The sequence below is a fragment of the Callithrix jacchus genome, chromosome 14 (genome assembly GCF_049354715.1).
Source record: "Callithrix jacchus isolate 240 chromosome 14, calJac240_pri, whole genome shotgun sequence".
NCBI classification, from domain to species: domain Eukaryota; kingdom Metazoa; phylum Chordata; class Mammalia; order Primates; family Cebidae; genus Callithrix; species Callithrix jacchus.
In genome coordinates this window covers 5,289,164-5,315,780 of record NC_133515.1, presented here as the reverse complement: position 1 = coordinate 5,315,780, position 26,617 = coordinate 5,289,164, and the positions used below count along the sequence as shown (strand labels likewise).

At 43.6% G+C, this 26,617-nt stretch overlaps 1 protein-coding gene across 6 annotated transcripts; it reads right to left on the bottom strand.

Annotated features, from left to right (window-relative positions):
- Nucleotides 1-6,979: 6,979 nt before the first annotated feature.
- Nucleotides 6,980-25,161, bottom strand: ZNF2 (zinc finger protein 2). 6 transcript variants are annotated; one of them, XM_078348556.1, is made up of 6 exons: nt 25,100-25,161; nt 18,976-19,202; nt 15,405-15,476; nt 14,050-14,199; nt 10,388-10,501; nt 6,980-9,862 (listed from the first exon to the last, which is right to left on the bottom strand). In XM_078348556.1, the coding sequence occupies exons 5-6, from the start codon at nt 10,476-10,478 to the stop codon at nt 8,859-8,861; spliced, it is 1,095 nt and encodes a 364-aa protein (XP_078204682.1). In that variant the 5' UTR covers nt 10,479-10,501; nt 14,050-14,199; nt 15,405-15,476; nt 18,976-19,202; nt 25,100-25,161; the 3' UTR covers nt 6,980-8,858. The 6 variants fall into 6 exon arrangements, with proteins under 6 accessions (XP_078204682.1, XP_054100451.1, XP_078204680.1 ...); XM_054244476.2 differs by having other exon boundaries at nt 14,073-14,199; XM_078348554.1 differs by lacking the exon at nt 18,976-19,202 and having other exon boundaries at nt 14,073-14,199; nt 25,087-25,161.
- Between the last annotated feature and the right edge of the window lie 1,456 nt (nt 25,162-26,617).

Here is a 26,617-nt window from a genome sequence, read left to right as displayed (position 1 = left end):
AAAACAGATGACGTTTGTCTTTCTGTGCCTGACTTATTTCACTTAGCATAATAACTTTCAGTCCTATCTATGTTGTTGCAAATGATAGGATCTCATTCTTTTTTATGGGCGAATAGTACTCCATGGTGTATAAGTACCACATTTTCTTTAATGTTTATTTTGTTACCAAAGTTTCTAGTTGTATAAGTGCATTTGATTTTTGGCTCAAGTTCTCAGATATTCATTCTTTTAGAAAATATGTGTTAAGGCTGGGTGTGATGGTTCACACCTGTAATCCCTGCACTTTGGGAGGCCAAGGCAGGTGGATCACGAGATCAGGAGTTCAAGACCAGCCTGGCCAATATGGTGAACCCCCCCGTCTCTACTAAAAATACAAAAATTAGTGATGGTGGGGGCCTGTAATCCCAGCTACTCAGGAGGCTGCAGCAGGAGAATTGCTTGAACCTGGGAGGCGAAGGTCGCAGTGAGTTGAGACTGCACCACTGCACTCTGGCCTGGGTAACAGAGCAAGACTCCATCTCAAACAAAAAAAAAGGCCTGGCACGGTGGCTCACGCCTGTAATCCCAGCACTCTGGGAGGCTGAGGCAGTGGATCATGAGGTCAGGGAGATTGAGACCATCCTGGCTAACACAGTGAAACCCTATGTCTACTAAAAATACAAAATATTAGCTTGGTGTGGTAGCACACGCCTGTAATATCCCAGCTACTCAGAAGGCTGAGGCAGGAGAAATTGCTTGAACCCAGGAGGCGGAGGTTGCAGTGAGTCGAGATTGTGCCACTGCACTCCAGCCTGGGCAACAGAGCAAGACTCCGTTGTTAAAAAAAAAAAAATGCTGGGCATGATGGCTCATGTCTGTAATCCCAGCACTTTGGGAAGCCAAGGTGGGTGGATCACGAGGTCAGGAGACTGAGACTGTCTTGGCTAACACAGTGAAACCCTATCTCTATTAAAAAGACAAAAAATTAGCTGGGTGTGGTGGTGCACATGTGTAATCCCAGCTACTTGGAAGGATGAGGCAGGAGAATTGCTTGAATCCAGGAGGGGAAGGTTGCAGTGAACTGAGATTGTGCCACTGCAGTCCAGACTGGGTGACAGAGGGAGACTCCATCTCAAAAAAAAAAAAAGAAAAAGAAAAGAAAATATGTGATAAGTTCCAGGCACCACACTGGGAACACAGCAATGCACAGATATGAAGGAGTTCCTGTTCTCATACAGCATTCAGTCTACTAATAAATACATAAATAACATGTCTGGTGCCTGTCTCAGGGTCTCCTTCAAACACCTGCAAAGCATATTGATTGGGGAGCTTCTGACCAATTTGGGGATCCTCAGGACATCATCTCAAATTTGAGGTATCCAAAGGAAGTATATGGCATGGTTAATTGAGACTATTTATTAAGACTGTGGTACGAAATGGAGGGATAAGAACAAGTAGTCGTCAGAAGGTACTCAAACATAAATTGTCATTACTTTGAACAAAAGCATCCTAAGTCTCTCTGGGGACTGCTTGTCTGGCTGAAGCACGTCCATGATAACCCGAAGCCTCTTCAGCATAAACGTCACTGATGTTGGATGATAGAGGACTTGGACTGAAAACTTCCCCACACATGCTGCACTCATGGAGCTTCTCTCCAGGTGCCCTCTAATGTTGAATGAGCCATCTTTTCTGGAGGAAGGCTTTTCTACATTCAATGCATTCATAGGGCTTGTCTCCACTATGAATTTTCTGATGCTGATTAAGGGATGAGCTGTCAGAGTAAACCTTCCCACACTCATTATCTTTGGAATGTGTCTCTCCAGTGTGCACAGTCCTGTGTTGAATGAGGGATGAATGGTCCAACAGAGCTCTGTCCTATCCCTGCATTCCTAGGACAGCTCTCCAGGGCGGGTTTGCTGTGGCCAGCCAGAATACCTTTCCAGCTGAAGGATTCCCCACACTCTGTGTATTCATAAGGACTTTCTCCAGTAGGAGTTCACTGAAGTCCAGTAAGGGTTAATCAGCTGTACAAAGTATTCACTGCATTCAAAGGGGCTCTTCCTAGTGATCAGGTGTTTCTTTTTTCAGTTTTAATTAATGTTATAGAGACAAGGTATCGCTATGTTTCCCAGGCTGGTCTCAAATTCCTAGGCTCAAGGAATTCTCCCAAAGTGCTGGGATTACAGGCATGAGCCACCATGCCAGTTGGCATTAGGTTTTTCTTAAGACTCCTACAGCTGAAGGCTTTTCCAAGTTCTTGACAGTCATGGGGCTTTCCTCCACCGTGAGTCCTCTGATGCTAGTGACAAATATGTGGTTATATGAGGTCTTCCCACACATGCTACATTCAAAGTTCCTCCCCTTACTATTGGTTTTCTTGGCAGGAGTAGGTCTTTGCCTGAGTCCTTCTCCTTGGAGGAAGATTTCTTCAATGTTCCCCTGAATGGTTTTTCTTCTTTCTGTCCTCAAGCTTTTCAGAGATAAGTGCAGGACCCAGTGGACAATCTTTTCAGAGTTTTTCATTAATGTATTCTGTGATTTTATTTTTTCAGAAGCATTCTGCCTTTGAGTGGACTCCTTGCTCTTAGGTCTAGTCTTCTAGTCTAAAATAAATAGCAAATAGATATCACGGCTTTGAGTGCTAGTAAAAAAGAAAGTATTGTATGTGTTAAGAACAAATACAAAATATTGCCTGATTGATTGGTAGCTCCTTAAAAGAAAAACAACAGGGACAGATTAAAAAATAGCAAAGGCAAAGAGAAATAGAGATTAGAAGTGGAAAATATTTAGACCAATAAACACATTTCAGTTATTCTTGCATTAGCTATTTATCATCTAGTGTGTCTATCATGTTCTGGGCACAGTAAGTCACTGAAACACGAATGCCTAAGACAGCCATAGTTCCTGCCCTCATGATGCTTATTTTCTACTACACAGATGGCAAAGAAACGAACAAAATATAACAGATGCTGATGAGTATAGTGAAGGAAATAATGAGTGGGAGTTGCAGTAAGCACTGCAGAGAGATCCTTAAGAGTGGTCATGTAGAACTGACGTTTAAACTAAGGTCTGAAAGAAAGAAGTTAATCATGTGAACAAAGGTCATTTTTTGTATTTTTTTTAGTAGAGACAGGGTTTCACCATGTTGGTCAGGATGGTCACAAACTCCTGACTTCAGGTGATCCACCCGCCTCTGCCTCCCAGAGTAGCTGGGATTACAGGCGTTAGCCACCATGCCTGGCTGGTCCTTTTTCTAGGCATACATGTGGAAATATGTTGTAAATGTATTCAAGTTCCAAACTTTTTGCAACCTGCTTTTATCATTTAGCAATATATCATCATCTTTCTAACTCCATAAATATCACTGATAAATGTCACTGATAGGCTCACGCCTGTAATCCCAGCACTTTAGGAGGCTGAGGTGGGTGGATTATGAGGGCAGGAGGTCAAGACCATCCTGACCAACATGGAGAACCGCCCCCCCCCACTAAATATACAAAAATTAGCCAGGCATAGTGGTGTGCCCCTGTAATCCCAGCTACTCAGGAGGCTGAGCCAGGAGAATCGCTTGAACTTGGAAAGGCAGAGGTTGCAGTGAGCTGAGATTGCGCCACTGCACTCCAGCCTGGGTGACAGAGTGAGACTCCATCTCAAAAAAAAAAAAAAAAAAAGTCATGGATAAACTCAAGTGGAGCCTTCTCAGGCTTTGTCTTCCTTTATTACTTAGCAACTTTGAGTGCTTTTAGGCTTTGTCTTCCTTTATTACTTAGCAACTTTGAGTGCTTTCTGACCATTCTTTTTTTTTTTTTTTTCGGTTGGTCTTGCTCTTGTTGCCCATGCTGAAGTGCAGTGGCATGATCTCAGCTCACTGCAACCTCTGCCTTTCCAAGTTCAGGCGATTCTCACGCCTCAGCCTCCTGAGTAGCTGGGATTACAGGTGCCTGCCACCACGCTTGGCTAGGTTTTGTTTTGTTTTTGGTATTTTTAGTAGAGGTGGGGTTTCACCATATTGGCCAGGCTGGTCTCAAACTCCTGACCTCGTGATCCACCCGTTTCAGCCTCCCAAAATGCTGGGATTACAGGTGTGAGCCACTGCACCTGACCAACCATTCCCTCTTTCTTGAAAATTCTTTTGACTTCTGTGGCAGTGCTGTCACCTGGCATCTCTCTTAACTATCTCCATCTACTCCTCCTTTGAAGGCTTGTCCTGTCTTCACACCCCTTAAATCTTGGTCTTCCTGAAGGACCTGTCCTTGACCCGTGTCTCTTCCTACACCACCCCTTCTTCCTAAGTGATTTCCCTCCACTCACATGGTTTCACATAGCATCTACAGAGCTGTTCACTCTACATTGCAATATACCTTGGATATTTCACAAGCATCTCAAGCTCAATATATCCCAAGGAGCTCACTCTCTGTCCTCACACTGGACACCCTGGGTGCATGCACATATCCTTGTGACTCAAATTTTATCTCATGCCTGTTGCAGCAAACAACTTTACACAGGTATAATGAGATTACACCTCATCTCAGCTATCCCTCACATTGCTCCCTTTCCCCAGAGCTTCTCTAAACCTGCAGTAGGGGATGACTACAGACGCCCGTGGTGTTCATGTAGCAATACTTGACCAATGGGGGTGGGAGCTGGCCTATAGATGCCCCCACTTCCATATCAGGAGCAGAAAATCCTGAGGCTCAATCAGTATGATTCAGGTCTCAATGGGATCAAGACTCATTGCCCTTAGCAATGACTAACTTGATTACATTACATATGGGGTTTTTCTCCTTCCTATTTCTTTTTTTTTTTTTTTTTGAGATAGAGTTTCGCTCTTGTTGCCCAAGCTGGAGTGTAGTGGTGCTATCTTGGCTCATTGCAACGTCTGCCTCTTGAGTTCTATTGATTCTCCTGCCTCAGCCTCCCAGGTAGCTGGAATTACAGTGCCCACCACCACTCCCAGGTAATTTTTGTATTTTTTAATAGAGGTGGGAGTTCACCATGTTGGCCAGGCTGGTCTCGAACTCCTGACTTCAGGTGATCCACCCGCCTTGGCCTCCCAAAGTGCTAGGATTACAGGCATGAGCCATTGTGCCCAGCCCTCCTTCTCTTTTTGATACTTACTTTCATTAAGGTAATGAGAAATCTCAGTATCTTAATTATTTAAATATTGCTTTATTAGATTATAATTTAAAAATTTAAATATATCGGTGGCAGGATAGTAAATTGCTGGTGTATTAAATGGAGTTGAATTTACACTGCTGTTAGTGGGTCAATATAATGCATATAGAAAATTATGTGCTAGCCAGATCAACAGCTGCATGTCAGCCAAGAAGTTACAAATATCTTTCAATATAGAAACAAGGTGAAGCACAGAAGTAGCTATACTGGACCCCAGTTCATGAACTTTTCTGTAACATCTGTGATAGTTAACTTCCAGAATCTGGCAAAAATTAGCTGGGCTTGGTGGCGGGCACCTGTAATTCCAGCTATTCAGGGGGATAAGGCAGGAGAATAGCTTGAACCCAGAAGGCAGAGGTTGCAGTGAGCCGAGATTGTGCCATTGTACTCCAGCCAAGGCAAGAGAGCAAGACTGTTTCAAAAAAACCCAAAAAACAAACAAACAAAAACCCCCCACAAAACTGGATAATGAAATGATTTGTAAACTTATTTTTCACATAGTAAATTAAAAATATTATTTTATTCCAGTCAGCACTGATCTACCTCACCATTGTAACGGCTACAGGATGTGACATTGAAAATCAACATACTTGTCTAATGGCTGGCACCTGGTCTTTGCTTTGTTCTTGAGCTCTGTGTGATGTATTATGTAAGACTTGCAGTGGGGGTTATTCTTAGAAATGCAGGCCTGGGGAGGAGGGGGTGGATGTCCTTAAGCCCAGAAGCTGGACAACCCTCCCGCTGGCACTCTGGCATCCTGACACCCCAGATACACTTCTGGGATCGGTGGGCCTGCCAATTGTCTGTGCCAGGCTGCAGTGCCCAGCTTTTTTCCATCTCTCATATTCTCACCATTGCAAGGTTCTCTAGCATTGCCAGCCATTTTTGATTCATGGAATGCTTCTGTGCCTTTGTGTGGTAAGCATTCAATTCTCTCTTAAAACTTAGAGTTTGTCATCAGTAATATTATTTCATTTCTTTGGAACTCCTTTTTTTTTTTTTTTTTTTTTTTTGAGACAGAGTTTCACTCTTGTTACCCAGGCTGGAGTGCAATGGCGCAATCTCGGCTCACCGCAACCTCCGCCTCCTGGGTTCAGGCAATTCTCCTGCCTCAGCCTCCCAAGTAGCTGGGATTACAGGCATGCGCCACCATGCCCAGCTAATTTTTTTGTATTTTTAGTAGAGACGGGGTTTCACCATGTTGACCAGGATGGTCTCAACCTCTTTACCTCATGATCCGCCCGCCTCGGCCTCCCAAAGTGCTGGGATTACAGGCGTAAGCCACCGCGCCCGGCCCTGGAACTCCTTTTAAAGCTTGTCATCAGTGATATTATTTCATTTCTTTGAGGCTCAAACCCCTACAAACACTATCCAGTCATTTTTGCTTTACACCTTAAGAATGGTGATATTCTTCCAATTTGATCAATTTCTGATTCCAAGATTTGATCCTACTAACGGCTACTGGGTGAAGCTAAAACCTCAAAATTTATCGTGTCCACTACTGCATGCCATATTGGGATATATCAATTAAAAGGTAAAACGGCCCTTTCCTGTTTTTAGAAGGAAGAGGAAGTATTCCACATTAAAAAAAAAAAAAGTTCTGAACACCAAATCTAAAAGGGAAAACTGTCAAATTCATATCCCCAGTTTCCATTACTACTGTGCTCAAAAGTCTCTTAGTATCTTTTCTATGAATTGAGTAAAAAAGATGTCCGTTGGAATCCTGAATCTGTTCCAATCTTATCTTGCTGAAAGTGGTAGAATGTATTAGGAAAATACTTGACCTTCAATTTTTTTTTAAATTCAGAACTCCCAGAGACAGTCATCAGCCAAAAGTCTGCCAAGTCTTTTATTTTCTACTTGACATTATTTAGCAGTATCACATATTGTCCACAGCCATAGATTCTGTTATGTGTTCTTCCTCAAGTTGCTTTCAAAAGTCCACACATCAAGTCTTCCCTGCCATTCATTTGCTCTAGGGTGAACAGAGTAATAGGGTTATTAGTAGGTTGGGGAGGGTCTGTTTGGTAATTCAGCTTCTCAAATCTGACTTGAACTTCCAGAGAAACTTCATCTCAATCCACTGGGATTCACAGAGAACAATCTAATTCCAGACAGCCTTTCAGACCCAAGTCCTTTTCTGAGCTTCACCCTAAGCAAAAAGCAAAATAATGCAAATGCCTAGAGTCAAGGTCATCTAGTGCCTATCCTTTAATAAAAATAAAAATACAGGACTGGACCTAGGGAGTAGAAGAGTTTTGGGAGTCAGGAAGTAAAGTTCAGCAATGGGGATCATGTTAAGGCAGATCTTAGACATTCAGATAATTTTTCACCAAACAGGGAGCTAGTTTAGGTCTTGAGGAAGGCAATGATGGGCAGAAAGGGGTCATTTGCAAAGACTGGCTTAACAGTAATATGCAAAATGTAACCATGCCAGAGGCTCTTGGTATTAACCAACTATCCAGGTGCTTGTTTACTTTCCTAGCTTCCAGGTACTGGGTTCTCGCTTATTAGATGTGAACAGAAGTTATGTTAAGCCTGGGTCTAAAAAAATATCCTACAGATTCCTCTGGCTTTCTCTTCCTCCCTCGTGGTAACTTTGGAAGCCAGAAGTTCCAAGTAATGAGGATAAAATGAGACAGATTAGTTCCCGTCAGGTTTTAAGGGAGACATAGCTCTCTGTGGGCTTGTTACTGTATCATAGCTTAGCACATCCCTCTTCAACAAGAAAGCAGGAAGAATTGGAATTAGGAAGGTACTGCTGCCAGGAGTGGGAGCTAGGGATGATAAAAGTACAAGCTGGGCTATGAATTCAGAGAAAGTATGTGAATCTAAGAGGTATTTTGAATGGAGAGAATTTGGTAAGCAAAGTCATTCACTCAGATAAATATTTATTGAGCACCTATTAGCAAGGCACTGTGTGAGATACATAGACCTGTAAGTCAACCTCTAAGTGCTTATAGTATAGTTGAGAAGACAATACACATAAATTATAAAACAAGGAATCAAGCATAATGGTAAAGAGAATAGACTTTGAAGGTGGACCTGTTTTCAAGACCTGGCATCACCTCCTACCAGCGGGGTCACCTTGGGCAAGTGATTTAATCTCCCTAAATCTCAAAGTGCTCATCTGTAGATGAAGATGGTAATAGTACCTACTTCATAGGGTTGGTGACAGGATCAATTAATCTACTTACTGTAAAACCCTTAGCTGCGTCTTTACCCCACTGTAAGCACTCAGTAAGTGCTAGCAACTAGCAGTGGAAGTAAGATATCTAAAATCTGGGACACAAGAAAACAAGGTTAGTGCCTCAAAAAGCTCCAAGAGAGGGACTAAGCCATCGAAACACCTGTTCTGAAAAAAACGTGCTGCTTTGATGCTGTTTTGCCATTCCCTCCAGATACTTAAAGTGCAGTGATACCTGGGGCCTAGGTTCTCACAAGAGGTATGCCTCCTCCTAACATCTATCCTATTGTCTGACAAGCCTCTTCAAAATTTTGAATCTTGAGAGTCATTTCCATGGCCTCCCTTACAGTTCTACAACACAGCAGGAAGGGAGTGCTTATTAAATACTCTGGCGCAGTAGAAGGACAGGACAATGGCAGCCAGAGTGGGTAGAATGAGCAAATAACGGCTTTAAGATAGAGGAGACCTATCTCAAATTTGTGTGGAAGTTCTTGTCTAGTCCAAGCTTTTGCCCAACTCAGTCTATTCCCTGTTTGGCGTAACGCCGTTGATGTTGAATAACTGATGATTTTGAACTGAAAACTTTGCCACACACGCTGCATTCAAAGGGCTTCTCTCCCGTGTGGACACGCTGATGCCGCGTGAGCCGGCAGCGCTGGCTAAAGGCTTTCCCACACTCACTGCATTCATATGGCTTATCTCCAGTGTGGATCTTTTGATGCTGTGTAAGGGACGAGCGGTCAAAAAAAGCTTTACCACACTCGTTACACTGATAGCGAGGGTCCCCAGCGTGAGCTTTCTGATGTCTATTCAGTGACGAGACACCATAGAAAGCTTTCCCACACTCATTACACTCGTAAGGCTTCCTGCCAGTGTGGATTAGCTGATGGCGAGTAAGAATGCTTTTCTGGCTAAAGGCTTTCCCACACTGATGACATTCATAAGGACTTTCTCCAGTGTGAATTCTCTCGTGTCGAGTAAGGGATGAACGGTCAAAAAAGGCTTTTCCACACTCGTTGCACTGAAAGGGCTTCTCTCCAGTGTGAATTCTCTGATGCACAGTTAGGGACGAGCGGTCGAAGAAGGCTTTTGCGCACACGCTGCACTCATAGGGGCTCTCCCCAGTGTGCGACATCAGATGTCTGCTGAGGCTGCTTCTGTGGCTGAAGGCTTTCCCACACTCGTGGCAGTTGTAGGGCTTCTCCCCAGTGTGAGTCCTCTGATGGCGGGTGAGGGATGAGTGGTCAAAAAAGGTCTTTCCACAGTCACTGCATTCCTGCTGTCTCTCTTTAGTAGGAATTTCCTTGGGGAGGGCAGAAACTCGCCGTGAGCCTTTCTCCTGGGAGAGGGATTTCTTATGAGTCTCCCCTGTAGGGCTTTTCTTTTCTGTTCCCATCCTGCCATCGGGTGCATGAACTTCAAATTTAGGACACAGAGGACTTTGCTTTCCAAGGCTTTCCCTCAGTGATCCTTCTGCTTTTTCTTCTGAAGCGTCATAAATTTCAGGCTTAGTTTCCCAGTCTGGAACAAACAGAAGACAGATGCCGTTTTTTCCCTAGGCCAGGAAATATTAGAGCAAAAGGAAGAGATATTCCAATGAGTCTGAAAGTAATGTATGGTTACTTCATTGCTTGCTCCCACAGATAGTCTTACACTGCAGGGAGGGACCGAGACCTGGGAGTGAAGAAGGTGGCAGGGAACAGAACAGATGATGGACACCTCAAAAAATAGGAGAATGTCCAGTGGGAGCATGGCCAGGACAATTAGGAGAGCAAGCCGAATGGACAGGACAGTGCTCAATAGAAATAGCAAAGTGTGCGTGGGCAATGTTACAGACATAAGAAAGTAACACTTGGTGAATATAGATGAATAATATTTTAAGGTATAGAGGGAAAAAAATGAAAGCTGGTGGGTGATATGCAATAAATAATAAAGCAGAAGACTTGAACTTGAGAGAAAGGTGATACCTGATATTTCCCCCCATCACCCAAATAACGAATAAAAAGCCAAAGAAAACTCCATCCTGTCCTGCTCACACTCAGTTACCTAGAGAGACACTCTCTGGCCATTCTCTCTCCTCAGACCCATGAAGATCTACCATCCATGGCTCCTCCCCTCTCTTCAATTGGAAAATCATATCAGGTTGAGGAACTGGAAGGCCTGCTCAAAGAGAAAGAAACAAAGCAGATGGTTGTATGTGATGAAAACAGTATCACTCTCCCAAAGCTCAATCCCAGCCTCTAAGTCTTTGTTGTTGTTGTTGTTGTTGAGATAGCATCTTGCTCTGTCGCCCAGGCTGGAGTACAGTGGCCTGATCTTGGCTCACTGCACCCTCCACCTCCCACGTTCAAGTGATTCTCCTGCCTCAGCCTCCCAAGTAGCTGAAATTACAGGCGGGTGCCACCACACCTGGCTAATTTCTGTATTTTTAGTAGAGACGGGGTTTCACCATGATGGCCATGCTGGTCTCGAACTCCTGATCTCAGGTAATCTGCCTGTCTTGGGTTCCCAAAGGGCTGAGCCACTGTGCCCGGCCACAGCCTCTAATCTTTTAGGAAGAAAATGCAAAAGGCAGAATATGTAGGCCATGAATGCAGAGTCCAAAGCAGAGGAACCTATGGACAGAGGCTAGAACTGAGGCTATAAAAGGAGCAAGTAGCAGAAGGTCAGAAAGTCGAGAGAAGCTGTGTGAATTCACATGTTTATTCTGCCCTGTGAAGTGAATGGGAGGCTCCCGGTGTTAGCACTGGTAGGATGAAGGTCGTTGGCTTAGGGGAGGTGAGAATGAAATTAAGTCACTTTGAGTAAAAAAGAATATCAGGCTGGGCGCAGTGGTTCACGCCTGTAATCCCAGCACTTTGGGAGGCCGAGGCGGGTGGATCAAGAGGTCAAGAGATAGAGACCATCCTGGTCAACATGGTGAAACCCCGTCTCTACTAAAAATACAAAAAATTAGCTGGGCATGGTGGCACATCCTTGTAGTCCCAGCCACTCAGGAGGCTGAGGCAGGAGAATTGCCTGAACCCAGGAGGCAGAGGTTGTGGTGAGCCAAGATTGCGCCATTGCACTCTAGCCTGGGTAACAAGAGTGAAACTGTCTCCAAAAAAAAAAAAAAAAAAAAAAAAAAGCATATCAAACATGCCCATTTCTGTTTGTGTCTTTGTCTTGAGCATTATGCTTTCATTGAAACAAGTCCTGGCTGTAAGACTGTACCTAAGACAATTTTAAGAAAATTAGAAGTGTATACAAGTAAAAAGAAAAATCAGCTTGCATATGGTGTATTCATTTTCTATTTATTATGATATCAAAAGATACCTATAGATACATTCTGTTAAAAGCTAGGTAATAAGGCCTGGCACAGAGGCTCACGCCTGTAATCCTAGCACTTTGGGAGGGCGAGATGGGCAGATCACCTGAGGTCAGAAGTTCGAGACCAGCCTGGCCAATGTGGTGAAACCCTCTACTAAAAATACAAAAATTAGCAAGGTGTGGTGGCTCACGCCTGTAATCCCAACTACTTGGAAGACAGGCATGAGAATCGCTTGAACCCGGGAAACAAAGGTTGCAGTGAGCCAAGATTGCACCACTATACTCCAACATAGGCAACAGAGTGACACTTTTCTCAAAAACAAAAACAAAAACTAATAATGAAATGATGCTGATTTGTAAACTTGATTTTTTTTTCATGCGAATAAATTGAAAATACTATTTTATTTCAGTCAGCACTGATCTACCTCACCATTGTAATGGCTACAGGATATGACATTGTATGGGATGACATAATTGATTTAATGAACTGCATTATAGACATTTAGAGCATTTTAAATGTTTTGCTATTAACAAACAACAGTGTGATGAACATCTGTGCATACTATGGACTGCCGTCCTGATATTTCCTTAGGATAAATCCCCTGAAGTAAATCTATCCATTTTTGGTTATATTAAAAAATAGATTCTAGAATTAGGCTTGGGCTCTAAACTTCCCTTTCGTTGAGGCCCCAACTTGGGAAAGAGGCAGTTTTTTATTGGGCCCAAGGATCATCTACTGGCTTTTAGGTGAATTCTCTGTTGACAGAACGGCCACACCCAGCATCTCCCTGTAGCTCTCTGTCTCTGACCTCAGGGATTCTATTTTCCTCAAGATGTCATCTGCTAAAGCCTGTAACAGATGCCTCCTGAACATTCAATTCTGTTTGGGAGACAATTGGGCCTAATTAGGTTAATCTTGGGGGTGTTAGCACTTACTTTTTGACCTGCCTTGTAGGAAATCTGCAATGTGACTCCTTTTGCTGCCACCTGCTGCTTATTTTAAGCCAGGTTCTCAATCTGGGCACTCTCTCAGCCTACTGCTTGCTCAATAAGAAGCTCAAGTTCTTATAACCTCCAGGAGCCCAATTTTACTTTTCACTAACACCAGAATCAGCAGTGACTCTTAACTTTCTCTTTGTCACACAAGTCTCTATAATTACAAAGTGTCTTCTGTGAGCATCTAAGACTGTGCCTAAGACATATTCAAAATCAAACATATCTCTGGTGACCTCAGAGGCGTAACCTGTATTCCAACAAGATGGCCCCCTGCCCCAGTGCACACTCATCTGGGTGAGCTGAGTTACCTGGCTGGCGAGTTGAGAGAAGGACTGGCCATATGGAACTCAGCCTCTTCTGCCTGCCCCTCTGGAGAGCCAGCTCCCTGGGTCTAACACATGTTCTGCTCCATCCCTCAGCCCTCACTGACCCTCCCTCCGTTTTGTTGTGGCAGGCTGCTGAGTGAGAGCCTATGGTTGTCCAGCACGGCCCACGCTGGGGAAGCATGTCTATCCAATGCTGGGGTTCAGTTTGGAGCCTGGTGTTGCTGTACTCTAATGCCACATCTTTTGATTCTTTCCTGCTAGGGATGGAGCTCTGCTGCTTCAGAAAACCGCCTTAGTGCAGGATGACCACACCCCCGCCCCCGCAGCTGCATTCCTGAACACCTGAACCCCTATCTAGGCACCACATCAAGGCTGCCAGACATGCTACAATTAAGCAAAGCCTAATTACAGCTATCAGGACAGCATAAATTCCTGCTTGACACATATCTGTAAAAGATTTTGGTTTCAGTCTTTTTAAAAGACTGCTGCCACAAAAGTCACAGGATGATGTATTGTAGGTCTGTGCCTGTTGCCTGAAACCCCCTTATGGTCTCCTCACCCCATATGAACCACTCATTTTGTAAGCTCAGAGCTGCTGCCTCCTCTGAGCAGCCTGGCAGGTTAATAAACTTTCTTGCCTGACTTTGCGTCTATTTTTTTTTTGAGACGGAGTTTCACTCTTGTTACCCAGGCTGGAGTGCAATGGCGTGATCTCGGCTCACCGCAACCTCTGCCTCCTGGGTTCAGGCAATTCTCCTGCCTCAGCCTCCTGAGTAGCTGGGATTACAGGCACGCGCCACCGTGCCCAGCTAATTTTTTGTATTTTTATTACAGACGGGGTTTCACCATGTTGACCAGGATGGTCTCGATCTTTTGACCTCGTGATCCACCCGCCTCAGCCTCCCAAAGTGCTGGGATTACAGGCGTGAGCCACCGCACCCGGCCAGGTCTATTTTTCTTTCTCTCGGCTGCCCTTATGTTACCTTGTCTCTCAGGTGGCTCAGAACTCAGGAAGGAGAAGAAAGGTATTAATTCCTCAGCCCTCTCAGCCCCACATTAGCATAATACAGAACATACCTCCTCATGGAGGCTCCCCTTACCCAGTGACACAACGCTCTTATAGTTCTCCAGCATCACCTCCTTGTAGAGGTCCCTCTGAATGGGGACCAGATGACTCCATTCTTCATCTGTGAAAACCACAGCCACATCTTCGAATGTCACCGATTCCTGAAAATACAATCACATTCTCCCTTACTCCTAACCCTTCTCTTTACTTGGACTAGACCAAAAATGTCAAAGATGACAGCCCTTGAGGATGCATCGTGGGAGGGAAGAAAAATAGTTCTGACTGAGTAGAGCTTTAAAGCATTTAGGAAAAGTGGCCTGATCACCCAAGACATGAAGCTCTTGGTCAGAATCTCACACCACTACACTTACAGCTGAGTTTCTGAATATCAGACTCTTCTCAGACTTCTAAAAACAGCACAAAGAAATCCTGTGTACCCTTCATGTTGCTCCCCTAAATGGCAACATTTTCCACATTTGCTTTATCTTTCTGTCTCTCTTTCTAGATGCACATTCTCCTATCTTTTTTCTAAACCTCTTGGCGAACTTGCCAACATCATGTGTCTTTAATCCTAAATAAAGGATTTTGTGTGTATTTTGTAAAAACAAGGACATACTGTTGTTATAATCACAGTATAACTAGGAGAAAATAGCACTGATTTTATACTATTATTATCTAATCTACAATCTTACTTAAATTTCACCAATTGTCTTTGTTGTTTACAAATCCTTAGAATAATGGTATTGATTAGATCATCTGTAGGGTCCCTCTCATTTCATTCTAAAGCTCTGTGATTCTGTAAGATTGCATCTCTGTACCTCCACTTCTAAAACCTCAGATGAGTCTCCTGTGTGTCTGCAGAAATTCTAGGCCAGGGTGCAGAATTCACAACTCTGCCCTTGGGCAGGAATGGAACAAGCCACATGTCTCTAGCACATGGGACTCTTCAGGGCTCTTACCACCCCACGGAGGTGCTCTATAGCATGTGTTACACACCCCAGCCTAGATCCATACTCCCTGGAATAATGGGGCCTCTTCTCAGTCCACACATGAATGTCCCTTTGGGACATTCAGAACCAGCCCACTATTCCCCAAACCTTCCAATCAGACCCTACCATTGGCTTCTAGGCAAAATCACTCACATGAAGGCTCCAACAGTTGTAAGCCTGGTGACAACCTAATGGACACATGTTCAAGGAAGAAAAGGTCACTGAAGGACACCTCAAGTGAAATGGGAAGGAATTACTCCCTGTGGAGTCCATCTGCCTGGCTGGGTCTGGTCAAAGAGGCTCCAGGATAGAGAAACAAAAGTGGTTACATTCTGGAGATGAGAGGAGTATTTTGGAAACACAAAAGTCCACCTCACCTGGCATCTGGTGGTCGGAGACACAGCAGCCATTCTCTCCTGTGTGCTCTCCTTGTAGACAAGGGCAGAGTCCTAATGAGGCAGAAGTGTGGAGTGAGAAAGAAGGTATGAGAAAGACCAGTCCTGTCACACAGTCTTTTGACCCAAGAAGCACACACCAGGGGGATATGTCAGTCTCAATACCTTACGAAAGGGGGTCAAAGTAAAGCAAGGCCAGGAACAACTCCAGACGCCCCCAGAATTAGCACCAACAACCATGGAATTGTGAATTAGACCACAATGTGGTGCCTGTTTTACCATGACACTACAGGCAGAGTTCTATTCCTGAGTCAAGAACTGTGTAAGACTCATACAGTATGTATAAACTCACATTCAGTATTACCCTGAATCATTACTGGGCAAAAGCCATAAGCAATTTTGTAAATGACTACATGGGCAAGATACATCAAAGACAATCCAGTCTCTTCAAAGGAAAATTACTAAAGGAGCTATGAGTGGGGTATTTTTGTTTTGTACCATGTGACCGTGTGTCTCATTCCTGGAGCCACACTGATTAGGCCACAGGTGGGCAAGGCATAGGTGACTAGGAGACTGAGATGTGATCTGGCTTGAAAAGATGACAACCTTCTTTGGGAATAAACTAAGAAATGTCAGGACAACTGGGTGATGAGCTGAAAGAGTATCATGAGGTTCCAAAGCAGCCACGAGGATCGGGGAACCAAAGTTACCAGAAGCAGAACCCGTGGCATGTGGGAGGTACAAGGTAGAGAAAAGGTAATAGACCACGGGACCAGAAGCAGGCAAGAGGAAGCCAGCACAGTCCCATTGGCGGTAAAACACTGAGGCAAAGACCTAAGAATTCCTAGGGAGGCCCCCACCTTGCCTAGCACCACCCACGGGCTCCAATTTCCATGCAAACCTGCCTTATTTATTCATAGATTGCCATAAGACTTTAACCATCTTGGGCTCTATGCAAGATCTTATCACTAATTCCCTTTACTGGAATTAGGTAAGTCTCAGTTTTTCACAATGAAGAATCTAATTAAAACAACAGGCCAGGCATGGTGGTGCATGTCTGTAATCCCAGCACTTTAGGAGGCCAAGGTGGAAGGATCACTTGAGGCCAGGAGTTCTTGAGACCAGCATGGGCAACATAGCAAGACCCTTGTCTCTACAAAAACAAAAAATATAAAAATAAGACGAGAGCATTAAATCACACATTTCTGGGATTCATGGTGGCTAGGAGATGGTGTAGTCCTGGTGAGGAGGAAGAAAAAGCTTATTTGTGGTATACTGACCATTCTCCTACACTCAAGGGGATATGGTCATTGCTTCTTGTAACTCATTCATCCTTCTATTCAACCAGCATTTATTCAGCACCAACTACTTATACCAAGCACCAAAAAAACCTGTTAGACGCTGTCTTTGTCCTCCAAAAGCTATAGCTTAGCAGACAGAACAAACAAGTAAATGAAATAATATTTCACTCCAGGATGGGTAAGTGCTACAGAGATATGGACAGCAATCCATGAGAGCACCTCAGAGGCTCACCTAACCCAGCAGGAAGGGATGGAGGCTGGAACACTGCAGCTTTCTTGATAGGAGTGGGATCTAAACTAAGTTTTCATTTGTGGGAGGAACTGGAACATTCTAAATGTTGAGGAAAAAACATGTTTAGAAAAAAAAACTCAAGTTTTTCAAAAAGGAGGAGGCAGGTCTTTACATGGAAAGGATTAACAACTAAAATTAGCTTAGAATGGTGGAAGTCTAGGCTGTGAGTAGTGCTGTGGGGAAAATGAGACTGGAGAAGTAGGCAGTGGCCAGTTTCACTGAGGAGAGCTCTGCATGCCTTTCTCCACAGGCATGGAGATTACTGAAGGTGCTGGGCATGGACATGTCATTACCCACATCTGTGCTTTAGGAAAATCACTGTGACTTGTGGCAAGGACCTTGAAACATACTGTTTGACCCAGCAATTCTCTCCTAGAAATTTATACTAAGGAAATTTAGTAATAATATACAAAGCTTTTTATGACTCATCATTAACACTAACCTTTATTGAGCTTTGTGCCAGGCCACTTCCTGAGCACTTTACATGTATTATCTCATTTAATCTTTTCAAATTATTGAAAAGATTAAATTTTGAAATACCTTAAACATCTGGAGATTTGGTTAAATAATTTTTGGTCCAGTCCACATATACAATGTAACACTATTAAACATTATCTTTTTTTAAAAAAAAAAAAACAGAGTTTCACTCTTGTTGCCCAGGCTGGAGTGCAGTGGCATAATCTGAGCTCACTGCAACCTCCACCTCCTGGGCTCAAGCAATTCTCCTGCCTCTGGCTCCCAAGTAGCTGGGATTATAGGCATGCACAACTACACCCAGCTGTTTTTTGTATTTTTAGTAGAGACAGGGTTTTACCATGTTGACCAGGCTGGTCTCGAACTCCTGACCTCAGGTGATCTGCCCACCTTGGCCTCCCAAATTGCTGGGATTACAGGTGTGACCACGCCTGGCCTAAACATCATCTTAATAACAACTAGCATTACTGAGCATTTGCTATTTGCCAGGTATTATGCTAAGTGCTTTTTATAAGGTTAATTTAATCTCATCCTCATAAATCAATAAGGTAGGCACTATTTTACAGATTAGGAAATTAAGGCTTTGTAAGAAGCTGAGGTAGAACTTGAACCCAGGTCTGCCTGGGAGCTCTTTTTTTTTGAGATGGAGTTTTGCTCGTTACCCAGGCTGTAGTACAATGACGCGATCTCGGCTTACCGCAACCTCCGCCTCGTGGGTTCAGGCAATTCTCCTGCCTCAGCCTCCTGAGTAGCTGGGATTACAGTTACGCGCCACCATGCCCAGCTAATTTTTTGTATTTTTAGTAGAGATGGGGTTTCACCATGTTGACCAGGATGGTCTCGATCTGTTGACCTTGTGATCCATCTGCCTTGGCCTCCCAAAGTGCTGGGATTACAGGCTTGAGCCACCGTGCCCGGCCAGCCTGGGAGCTTTTAACTTTTATGCTATAATGATTTATTTTCATGAAAAGATAGCCACATCAATTACAGACCAATAGACTAGAACAGAAAATCCCAAAACATAGCCAAGCATTAGGGAAGCCTGATAGATGACTGAAGTAGCATTAAAAGTCACTGGGGAGAAGATTACTAGTGATAAACTGCAAACAACTTCAATGTCCATTAATCAGATAACAGATTTGTGAATATATATATATACATATATGAATATTATACATTATCTCATGTTGACAGATAAATTGCAAAAAAAATAATTACTGAGCAAAAAATAAGTTATAGGATGACTTACTGTGTAATATTTACATAAAATTTAACAACAGGTAGATCACACCCGCAAAAATCAATTAACACATGGGACAATAAGCACCAAATGTGTACATATCTGAGAAGAGAGGGAAACAAGACTCGGGAGGGATATCCAGGAGACTTTAGCTTTATCTGTAATGCTTTGTTTCTTACAAAACAAAACAAAAAATCAACAACTGAAAAAAAAACAGAAAGAACGGCCAAGCACAGTGGCTCATACCTGTAATTCTTTGGGAGGCCTAGGCAGGCCGATCACTTGAGGTTAGGAGTTCGGGACCAGCTTTTCCAACATGGTGAAATCCCATCTTTACTAAAAATACAAAAATTAGCCAGGCATATTGGTGCACGCCTGTAGTCCCAGCTACTCTGGAGGTTAGGGCAGGAGAATTGCTTGAACCCAGAAGGCAGAGGTAGAAATGAGCTGAGATCACGCCACTGCACTCCAACCTGGGCGACAGAGTGAGACTCCATTTCAAAAAAAAATGAACAAAGAATTTCAAAAAAAATACTAAGAATGCACACTCTTAAAATTACATATTTGTACATGCACATAAGTATAGAAAAAGGAAGAACACATACTGAAATGTAAATGAAATCTGAGTAGTGAGATAAGTGATTTGTACTTTCTTACCATTTTTTATACTTTTTTTTCAACAAGAGCTTGTCCTTTTCTTGGTGTACAGAAAATATAACAGGAAGGAAAGAAGGGTGATGCGCAGAAACGTTATAGTAGACCTGAGACTGCTATTCCTGGAAAGTTCTGTATGCATGCTGGCCCTTCGCTGGCAGCTAGAAACTTCGATTTTGAGAGGGTTCCCCAGATCCCTAAGAGATAACAGTGGTCTACTATGCCTAATTTGTGCAAACAATGTGGTTTATGGTGAACATCTGCTCTCCTATTGGAGGGTATGGAATTTTGGTATGTGTTAAGCAGACGGTGCCTATGTGACCAGCCTTCAATAAAAAACATGGACTCTGAGTCTCCACTGAGCTTCCTTGAGCAGAGACATCACACTCGTTGCTGTATTTTCATTGCTGGGGAAAAAAGTGTGCTCTGTGTGACCCCTCATGGGAGAAACACAATAGAAGCAAACCTATATACGGATTCCTCTACCTGGCCTGTCTTTTCCCCTTTTATGATCTGACTGCATATCCTTGCAGGGTCATCAACATACTCTTAGCTAGAAATACAACTACAGGTCAAGTTGTGAGTCCTTCTAGTGAATCCCTAAACCTGGGGTGCTCCTGGGGATCCCAACACAGGTGGCCACACCACAGTGAGTGGCTGTTATGTGATGGGATTACAGGAAGGAAAGAATGGAGGTGAGTAGACCAGTGAGGATACTGTTGTAATAAGAAAGATGACGAACTGAATGAAAGCTGTGAAAGCAGAAATAGAGGAAACTGCTGTCAAGCTATTAGAAACAGACAATATACTGGCTGGAAGAGAGGCCGAAGGTGATGAGAGCAAAGGTGACGCCCAGGTTACCGATGCAGCGTGGATGACGATGTCGTTCGTGGAGATAAGCAACAGAGGAGGACTGAAGCAAAAACCAACGAGTATGGTTTTGGACATTCAGAATTTGAGCTGACCCCACATCTTTAAAATAAGAAAACTCAGATGACTCTGGCTCCCACTGGCCAGATAAATAGTAAAAATTATTACCACTAAATAAAATAATTTGAATTTTAAAAGGCTATGTGTTTCATACTCAAAATAGAAAAGTTAATATAAAATATGCCATAAAAGGTTATAATATAAGGAAGGCAATGTTTGAGACTTTAGTTATATAAAAAGGCACTTTTTTCTATTAATTGTATGACTATTCATAAAGTATAGATGTACCCTTGAAATATATACTTGTATCCACTGATAGAAGTATGTAAAAAGAAATTTCGAATGCAAATAAACCAGGTAATTCCAGACACAGAACTACATACCCCAAAGGAAGAGGACTAATCAGTACTGGGGCCACATGTCATTATCAGGTAGAAAGAAGAATGGGTGCTACTAACAATGAACCAATCTCTGGCTCCAAAGAGGCACGGTAACTGCGTAGACTTCATCCTTTCTCCCTTAGGTGATGAGCCCTACAGCTAAACTTATTAATCATAAGATACAAATAAGGAACAATTAAGTTTTCAAAAATGTCGAAGACCAGATCAATAGATATTTACCAGTCTGGTAGCATTTAACTCTATTCTATAACGGGCCTATCATATTCTTGGATGTTTCAGGATTTTCTGCTCTAGTCTGTTGGTCTGCTACCAATGTGGCTGTCTTTCCATGAAAATAAATCATTACAGCATAGAGTTAAAAGTTACCAGACAGCTCAGAGGTATTTAACAGTGGGTTTACACTGGCCAAGCAAAATTTTAAAAGAATATTACCTTGAGGGTGAATACCAATTTGTAAGAACTATATGAAAAGCAAAAACTTATTGGAAAAACAAGTTTAGCTAAGTATAAGCCAAAGCCAAAAAACACCCCCCAACCTAATGGGGGTGAGGTGGGGGAGAGATTAGGATTTGAATCTTGCAGGGAGGAAGCAGAGTGATATAAACACAAACAGAAATAAAGACATGTCATCAACAGAAACAAAGATGTGTCATCAACTGATAACCAGAGCCTGTAACATGTGTTGTCTGAGTATTCTTTTCCCTTTTTTTTTTTTTTTTTGAGTTGGAGTCTCGCTGTGTTGCTGTGTCACCCAGGCTGGAGTGCAGTGGCACGATCTTGGGTCCCTGCAACCTCTGCCTTTTGGGTTCAAGCAATTCTGCCTCAGCCTCCTCAGTAGCTGGGATTACAGGTGCCTGCCACCATGCCCGGCTAATTTTTGTATTTTTAGGAGAGACCAGATTTCACCATGTTAGCCAGGCTGGTCTCAAACACCTGACCTCGTGATCTGCCCACCTTGGCCTCCCACAGTGCTGGGATTATAGTTGTGAGCTATGAGCCACCATACCTGGCTCATGTAAGAGTTTCTTTTCCTTTTTGGTCTGTTAAGATTCCCCCATCCCAAAAGGGTATCCACATATTACCCTTAGGCCCTAGAAAGAAGTCAAAATTAGCATTTAGAGATGTAGGAAAGTGTAGTCATTGGGAATACAGGCTCTGGAGCCAGACTCCCTGAAATCAAAATCCACCCCTGCCTCTTCCTACCAGTGCTACCGCAGGAAAGTTTCTTAACCTCTGTCTCAGTCTACCCATTTACAAAACTGGAATAATGGAAGTACCTATTTCACGCAGTCATCTTGATGCTTAAATAGGGTAATACATGTAACTAATGCATTTAGAATAATGTGTTAAGTAGAGCTAGTATAAGCTAATGTAATCAGTAAGAACGTTATAATTCTAGGAAGGTAGAAATAATGAAAGTATTAATTACATTGAGTTGTTGCTATTTTAGAGTAGGTTTCAGTGTAGTAATAACATTGGAGTCAAAGTATTTGTATGTTTGTCTAAAGCACTGGAGCTTTTTGAACAAATCAAACCATATCAGAAACTGCAGTTGAAACTGCTCAATGTTAAATGTGTAAACACAATTTTCAAAGTTTTATTAGATTACCACTTTAATTAAACTGAGGACTGAACAAATTACAAATGGTGGTGAGCATATAAGCTCCCCAGCTATTAAACAACCAGTCGATATTCCCAAAGTGTTCCTCATCCATAGGTTCCCTGTCAAGTAGACTTCACTCCCCGTTAGGTTTAGACTCCACCCGCAGTCACTTCAGTAAGCCCACTGACATTGAAGACTTCCCAAGTCCACCAAACTCACATGGAGTTACTGCCAACCAAGAATCACCTCCACTTCTGTGTTCTTTTCTATCCTTTGGATCTAAGTATCACTGAAGAAATGTCCTCTAAATTCAGTTTATATCTTCAAATGAGCCCTTGACATTGTCCAAAAAGCCTTTATTACTCCCATCTTAGATACATAGCTATTCCAAATCTCTCTTCTTTTCTCCATAGCTATTCCAAACCTCCATGGCTACCGTTCAATTTCCTCATAACTTTTGTCTTCTACTATACCGAAGATTCCTAGGAATGAGTTTTAAGGGAAGCAGGGCTATATGGTAGAAAGCATTCCACAGGCATGGAATTATTAACCATGAAGTCTTGGGTGAGTTACTTAAGCCAAGAGCTGACCCACAGTAGTTTAATACCTAATTCACAGAGTAATAAATGGTGAGACCATTAATATAAAGCATTTATCATACAGTTCATTCAACAAATAAAAGTTCTCTTCTTTTCCACTGCCCGATGCAATCCATCCACTCATCCACTAATCAATGAGTAGGTATCAAGTAGCTGTTATATACTAGGCAGCAAGATGTGTGAGGTCAACAAGACAGAAATGTCTGTTTCCAGGACTTCACCTTTGTGTCCCACATCCTATGTTCTACTTTTTTTCACTATTGCCTCCTCTCAGAATTTGTCCCCACACTTCCCAGTCTTTTTTTTTTTCCAGCGTTTTCCACCCCGCTAACACTTTCTTTCGACATCATCAAAGACATACAAGCCTCCTCTACCTGAAATCATTTTCACTGAATCCCATGACCTCCTTCTAGCACAATAGTTCTCATTTAGGCTTTCCTTTTCAAACGTTTTGGAGAGTAATACAAACATACGGACTCCACATCGTCACCACTTACTCTTCTCCAGTCCCTGCTTTTCAGCTTTTGACCCTCACATCTGAAATGGCATGCTTGAAAACTATCAATGCATTTCTTCTCTTTTTTTTTTTTGAGATGGAGTTTCACTCTTTTCGCCCAAGCTGGAGTGCAATGGCGTGATCTCCGCTCACTGCAACTTCTGCCTCCCCGGTTCAAGCAATTCTCCCGCCTCAGCCTCCCGTGTAGCTGGGATTACAGGCAGCCGCCATCATGCCCGGCTAATTTTTGTATTTTTGTAGAGACGGGTTTCACCAGGTTGACCAGGCTGCTCTTAAACTCCTGACCTCAAGTGATCTGCCCAGCCCTACTTCCCAAAGTGCTGAGATTACAGGCGGGAGCCACCGTGCCCAGCTTACAGATGCATTTCTGATCTTATCTCTATTTCTCTGCAGCGTTTCACTGTTCTGACAAGCTTCTGATTGAGTGGTTACTTTAACTGCTATGTTACTACACTGTCTCTCTGTGACTCGTTTTCCCCACTTTTGCCCTGGAAACATGGATGCTGCCCATAGCTCAGTTTTGTACTTTCTTCTTTCTTTTTGCCATCCCTCAGAAAGTATATCCACACTCAGGGCTCCATTTTCCAACTCTATAGAGATGGTCCCCATGTCCAGTAATTGTATTGTAATTTTACAATACAACTGTATTGCATTTTTCCAAACTCATCCTGCATTTCCAAATGTCTGCAAACCTTGAATAGGCATTCTGCCATCACCTGAAAACTATCTTCAGGCAATTCCCCACACAACGCCTCTCCCTGGCTTTACATTTGTATCAGAGGCTTTATTATTCTCCCAGGTGTCCCAAATTCAAACCCTTACCTCGCTCTCTTTCCTCCCAAATCTAGTCACCAGGCTCTTTTGACTTTTTTTTTGCAATGTCATTTGTATCCTTCCCTTTCACTACCACCACCATAATTCAAGTCCACAACAGCTTACTTCAAAACTACAATACATTCCTGACTGGCTCTGCTACTGGTCCTTTCGTCTCTCTAGTCCTGAATGTGACCTCCAGAATAACCATCCCCAAATAGTTCGATTCGTGTCAGTCCCTAGATCCCACCTATACAAGCCACCTTGCCTACTGGGTGTTGTCCTGATTCTGAGTCCCGGGCCCTGGCTCCCAGCGTACCTTTTCTTCAACCATGTCTACCACTGTTCCTGCATTTCTGTAAAAAATTATCTCCCGCTCAAATCTGCCTAACGCTCAGCTGCTTCTTTGGTGTTTTTTTTTCACGTCAAATCCCTCCTCCTCCATGAAGCCCTCCAGGGGTTCGAGGGCAGGGAGGCCCAGGGCAGGGAGCTAAAGGAGCTTTCTGGGAAAGAGGGAGCGGGCAGCATCCTAGATTTGGTGTCAACTCCATCCACGTTCATTAAGCACCCAATATGGGAAGAAGGAACGGGAGGGGCGGAGGAAGACTCCAAACTTCCAACCTAAAAGTCCAGGACCCGACAATGGATGCCCAGACGCCACGGGACACACGCACACAGGGGTGGGTGCACAACTTTCTGTCTGCACCGGGACGTCGCGACACACGCTCTGCAGCTGGCCTCGCCCGTGTCACACCGTCCTGCTCCCACAGCACCTCCCCACGGTTCTCATAGCCCCTTCTCTCGGCTGCTGCGCTCACTCCGCTCCTAGAAGACACACACCCGCAACCCTCACCTCCGGCACAGAGTGCTCGGGACCCGGGAAGACGGCGTCTCTTCAGGTCGGGAAAGCAATGCGCCTGCGCAAAGGGTCCTCGCGACCGCGCTCCCAATCAATGCGCTGCCTTCGCAAGGACTTCATCTCCCAGAAGTGTCCGCGCCGGGCGCGCTTTAATATGACGTCCGAAAATCTGTGCAAACGCAAACTTCTCGTGGCTAACAAGAATCAAGATGGCAGTGCGGTCGCCTTAGCGGGGAGAACGGGCTATCGTGGATGTCTGGGCGACTTATGATCACCCTGAAGTACTGCCTGCGTCTGGTGTTGTGTTCCTCCAGTCATCTGATGGGAGCGCCGTCCGCAGGGAATGTGTCTCTGATACTGGTGCCTAGTCCCCACACGTCTCGGGGACTAAATCGAATCATCTGGCGCTGGGAAGGGGCTTATTTCCGCTTCCGCTTATCCACTTTCGGGAATTAATTCTGAAATTTTGGCAAGTGAGGCGCAGTTTGGTTCTGAGAACTAGGCTGCAGTTCCAGGCAGCGTCTGTGCACGTATTTGTGTTGGAAGGAGAGAAGAGCTAGGTTACATACGTGTTAACTGTGCAGTTGGGCCGACTCCCAACAGCTTGAGCGCACAACAGCCGGCCTTGGAGCTGCTGGAAGGGCCTTTGAGGCAAGCTGGAATCACCCGGAGAGCTTTATTTTTTTTTTATTTTTTATTTTTTATTGCATTTTAGGTTTTGGGGTACATGTGCAGAATATGCAAGACATTTGCATAGGTACACACATGACAGTGTGTTTTGCTGCCTTCCTCCCCTTCACCCACATTTGGCTTTTCTACCCAGGCTGTCCCTCCCCTATTCCCCCCAGTAGACCCCAGTGTGTAGTACTCCCTTCCCTGTGTCCATGTGTTCTCATTTTTCCTCACCCGCCTATGAGTGAGAATATGCGGTATTTCATTTTCTGTTCTTGTGTCAGTTTGCTGAGAATGATGTTCTCCAGATTCATCCATGTCCCTACAAAGGACACGAGCTCATCATTTTTGATTGCTGCATAATATTCCATGGTGTATATGTGCCACATTTTCCCATTCCAGTCTATCATCAATGGGCATTTGGGTTTAGACATTGATGCCTGGGGCCTAGCTGTGGATCGAAAGTTTGAAAAGAGCTGCAGGTCATTCTAATGTGCAGCTAAAACTAAGAACCACTGAGCTACAGCTCAGGGAAGCCTGAAAATTACAAAGAATATGATAAAATCCTACTTCAGGAACAGAACTACACTTTTTTTTCCCCAGGTTAATCATGTATTAGTCGTTTGGTTTTTTTAAAGCTTTTTTGGGTACACAGCAGGTGTAAACATTTATGGGCTACCTGAGACGTTTTGACTCAGGCATGCAATACATAATCTCAACAGGATAAATGGAATGTCTGTCACCTGAAGCATTTATCCTTTGTTACAAACAATCCAGTTATACTCTTTTTAAAATGTACAATTATCGACTATAGTTACTCCTATATGCTATCAAATACTA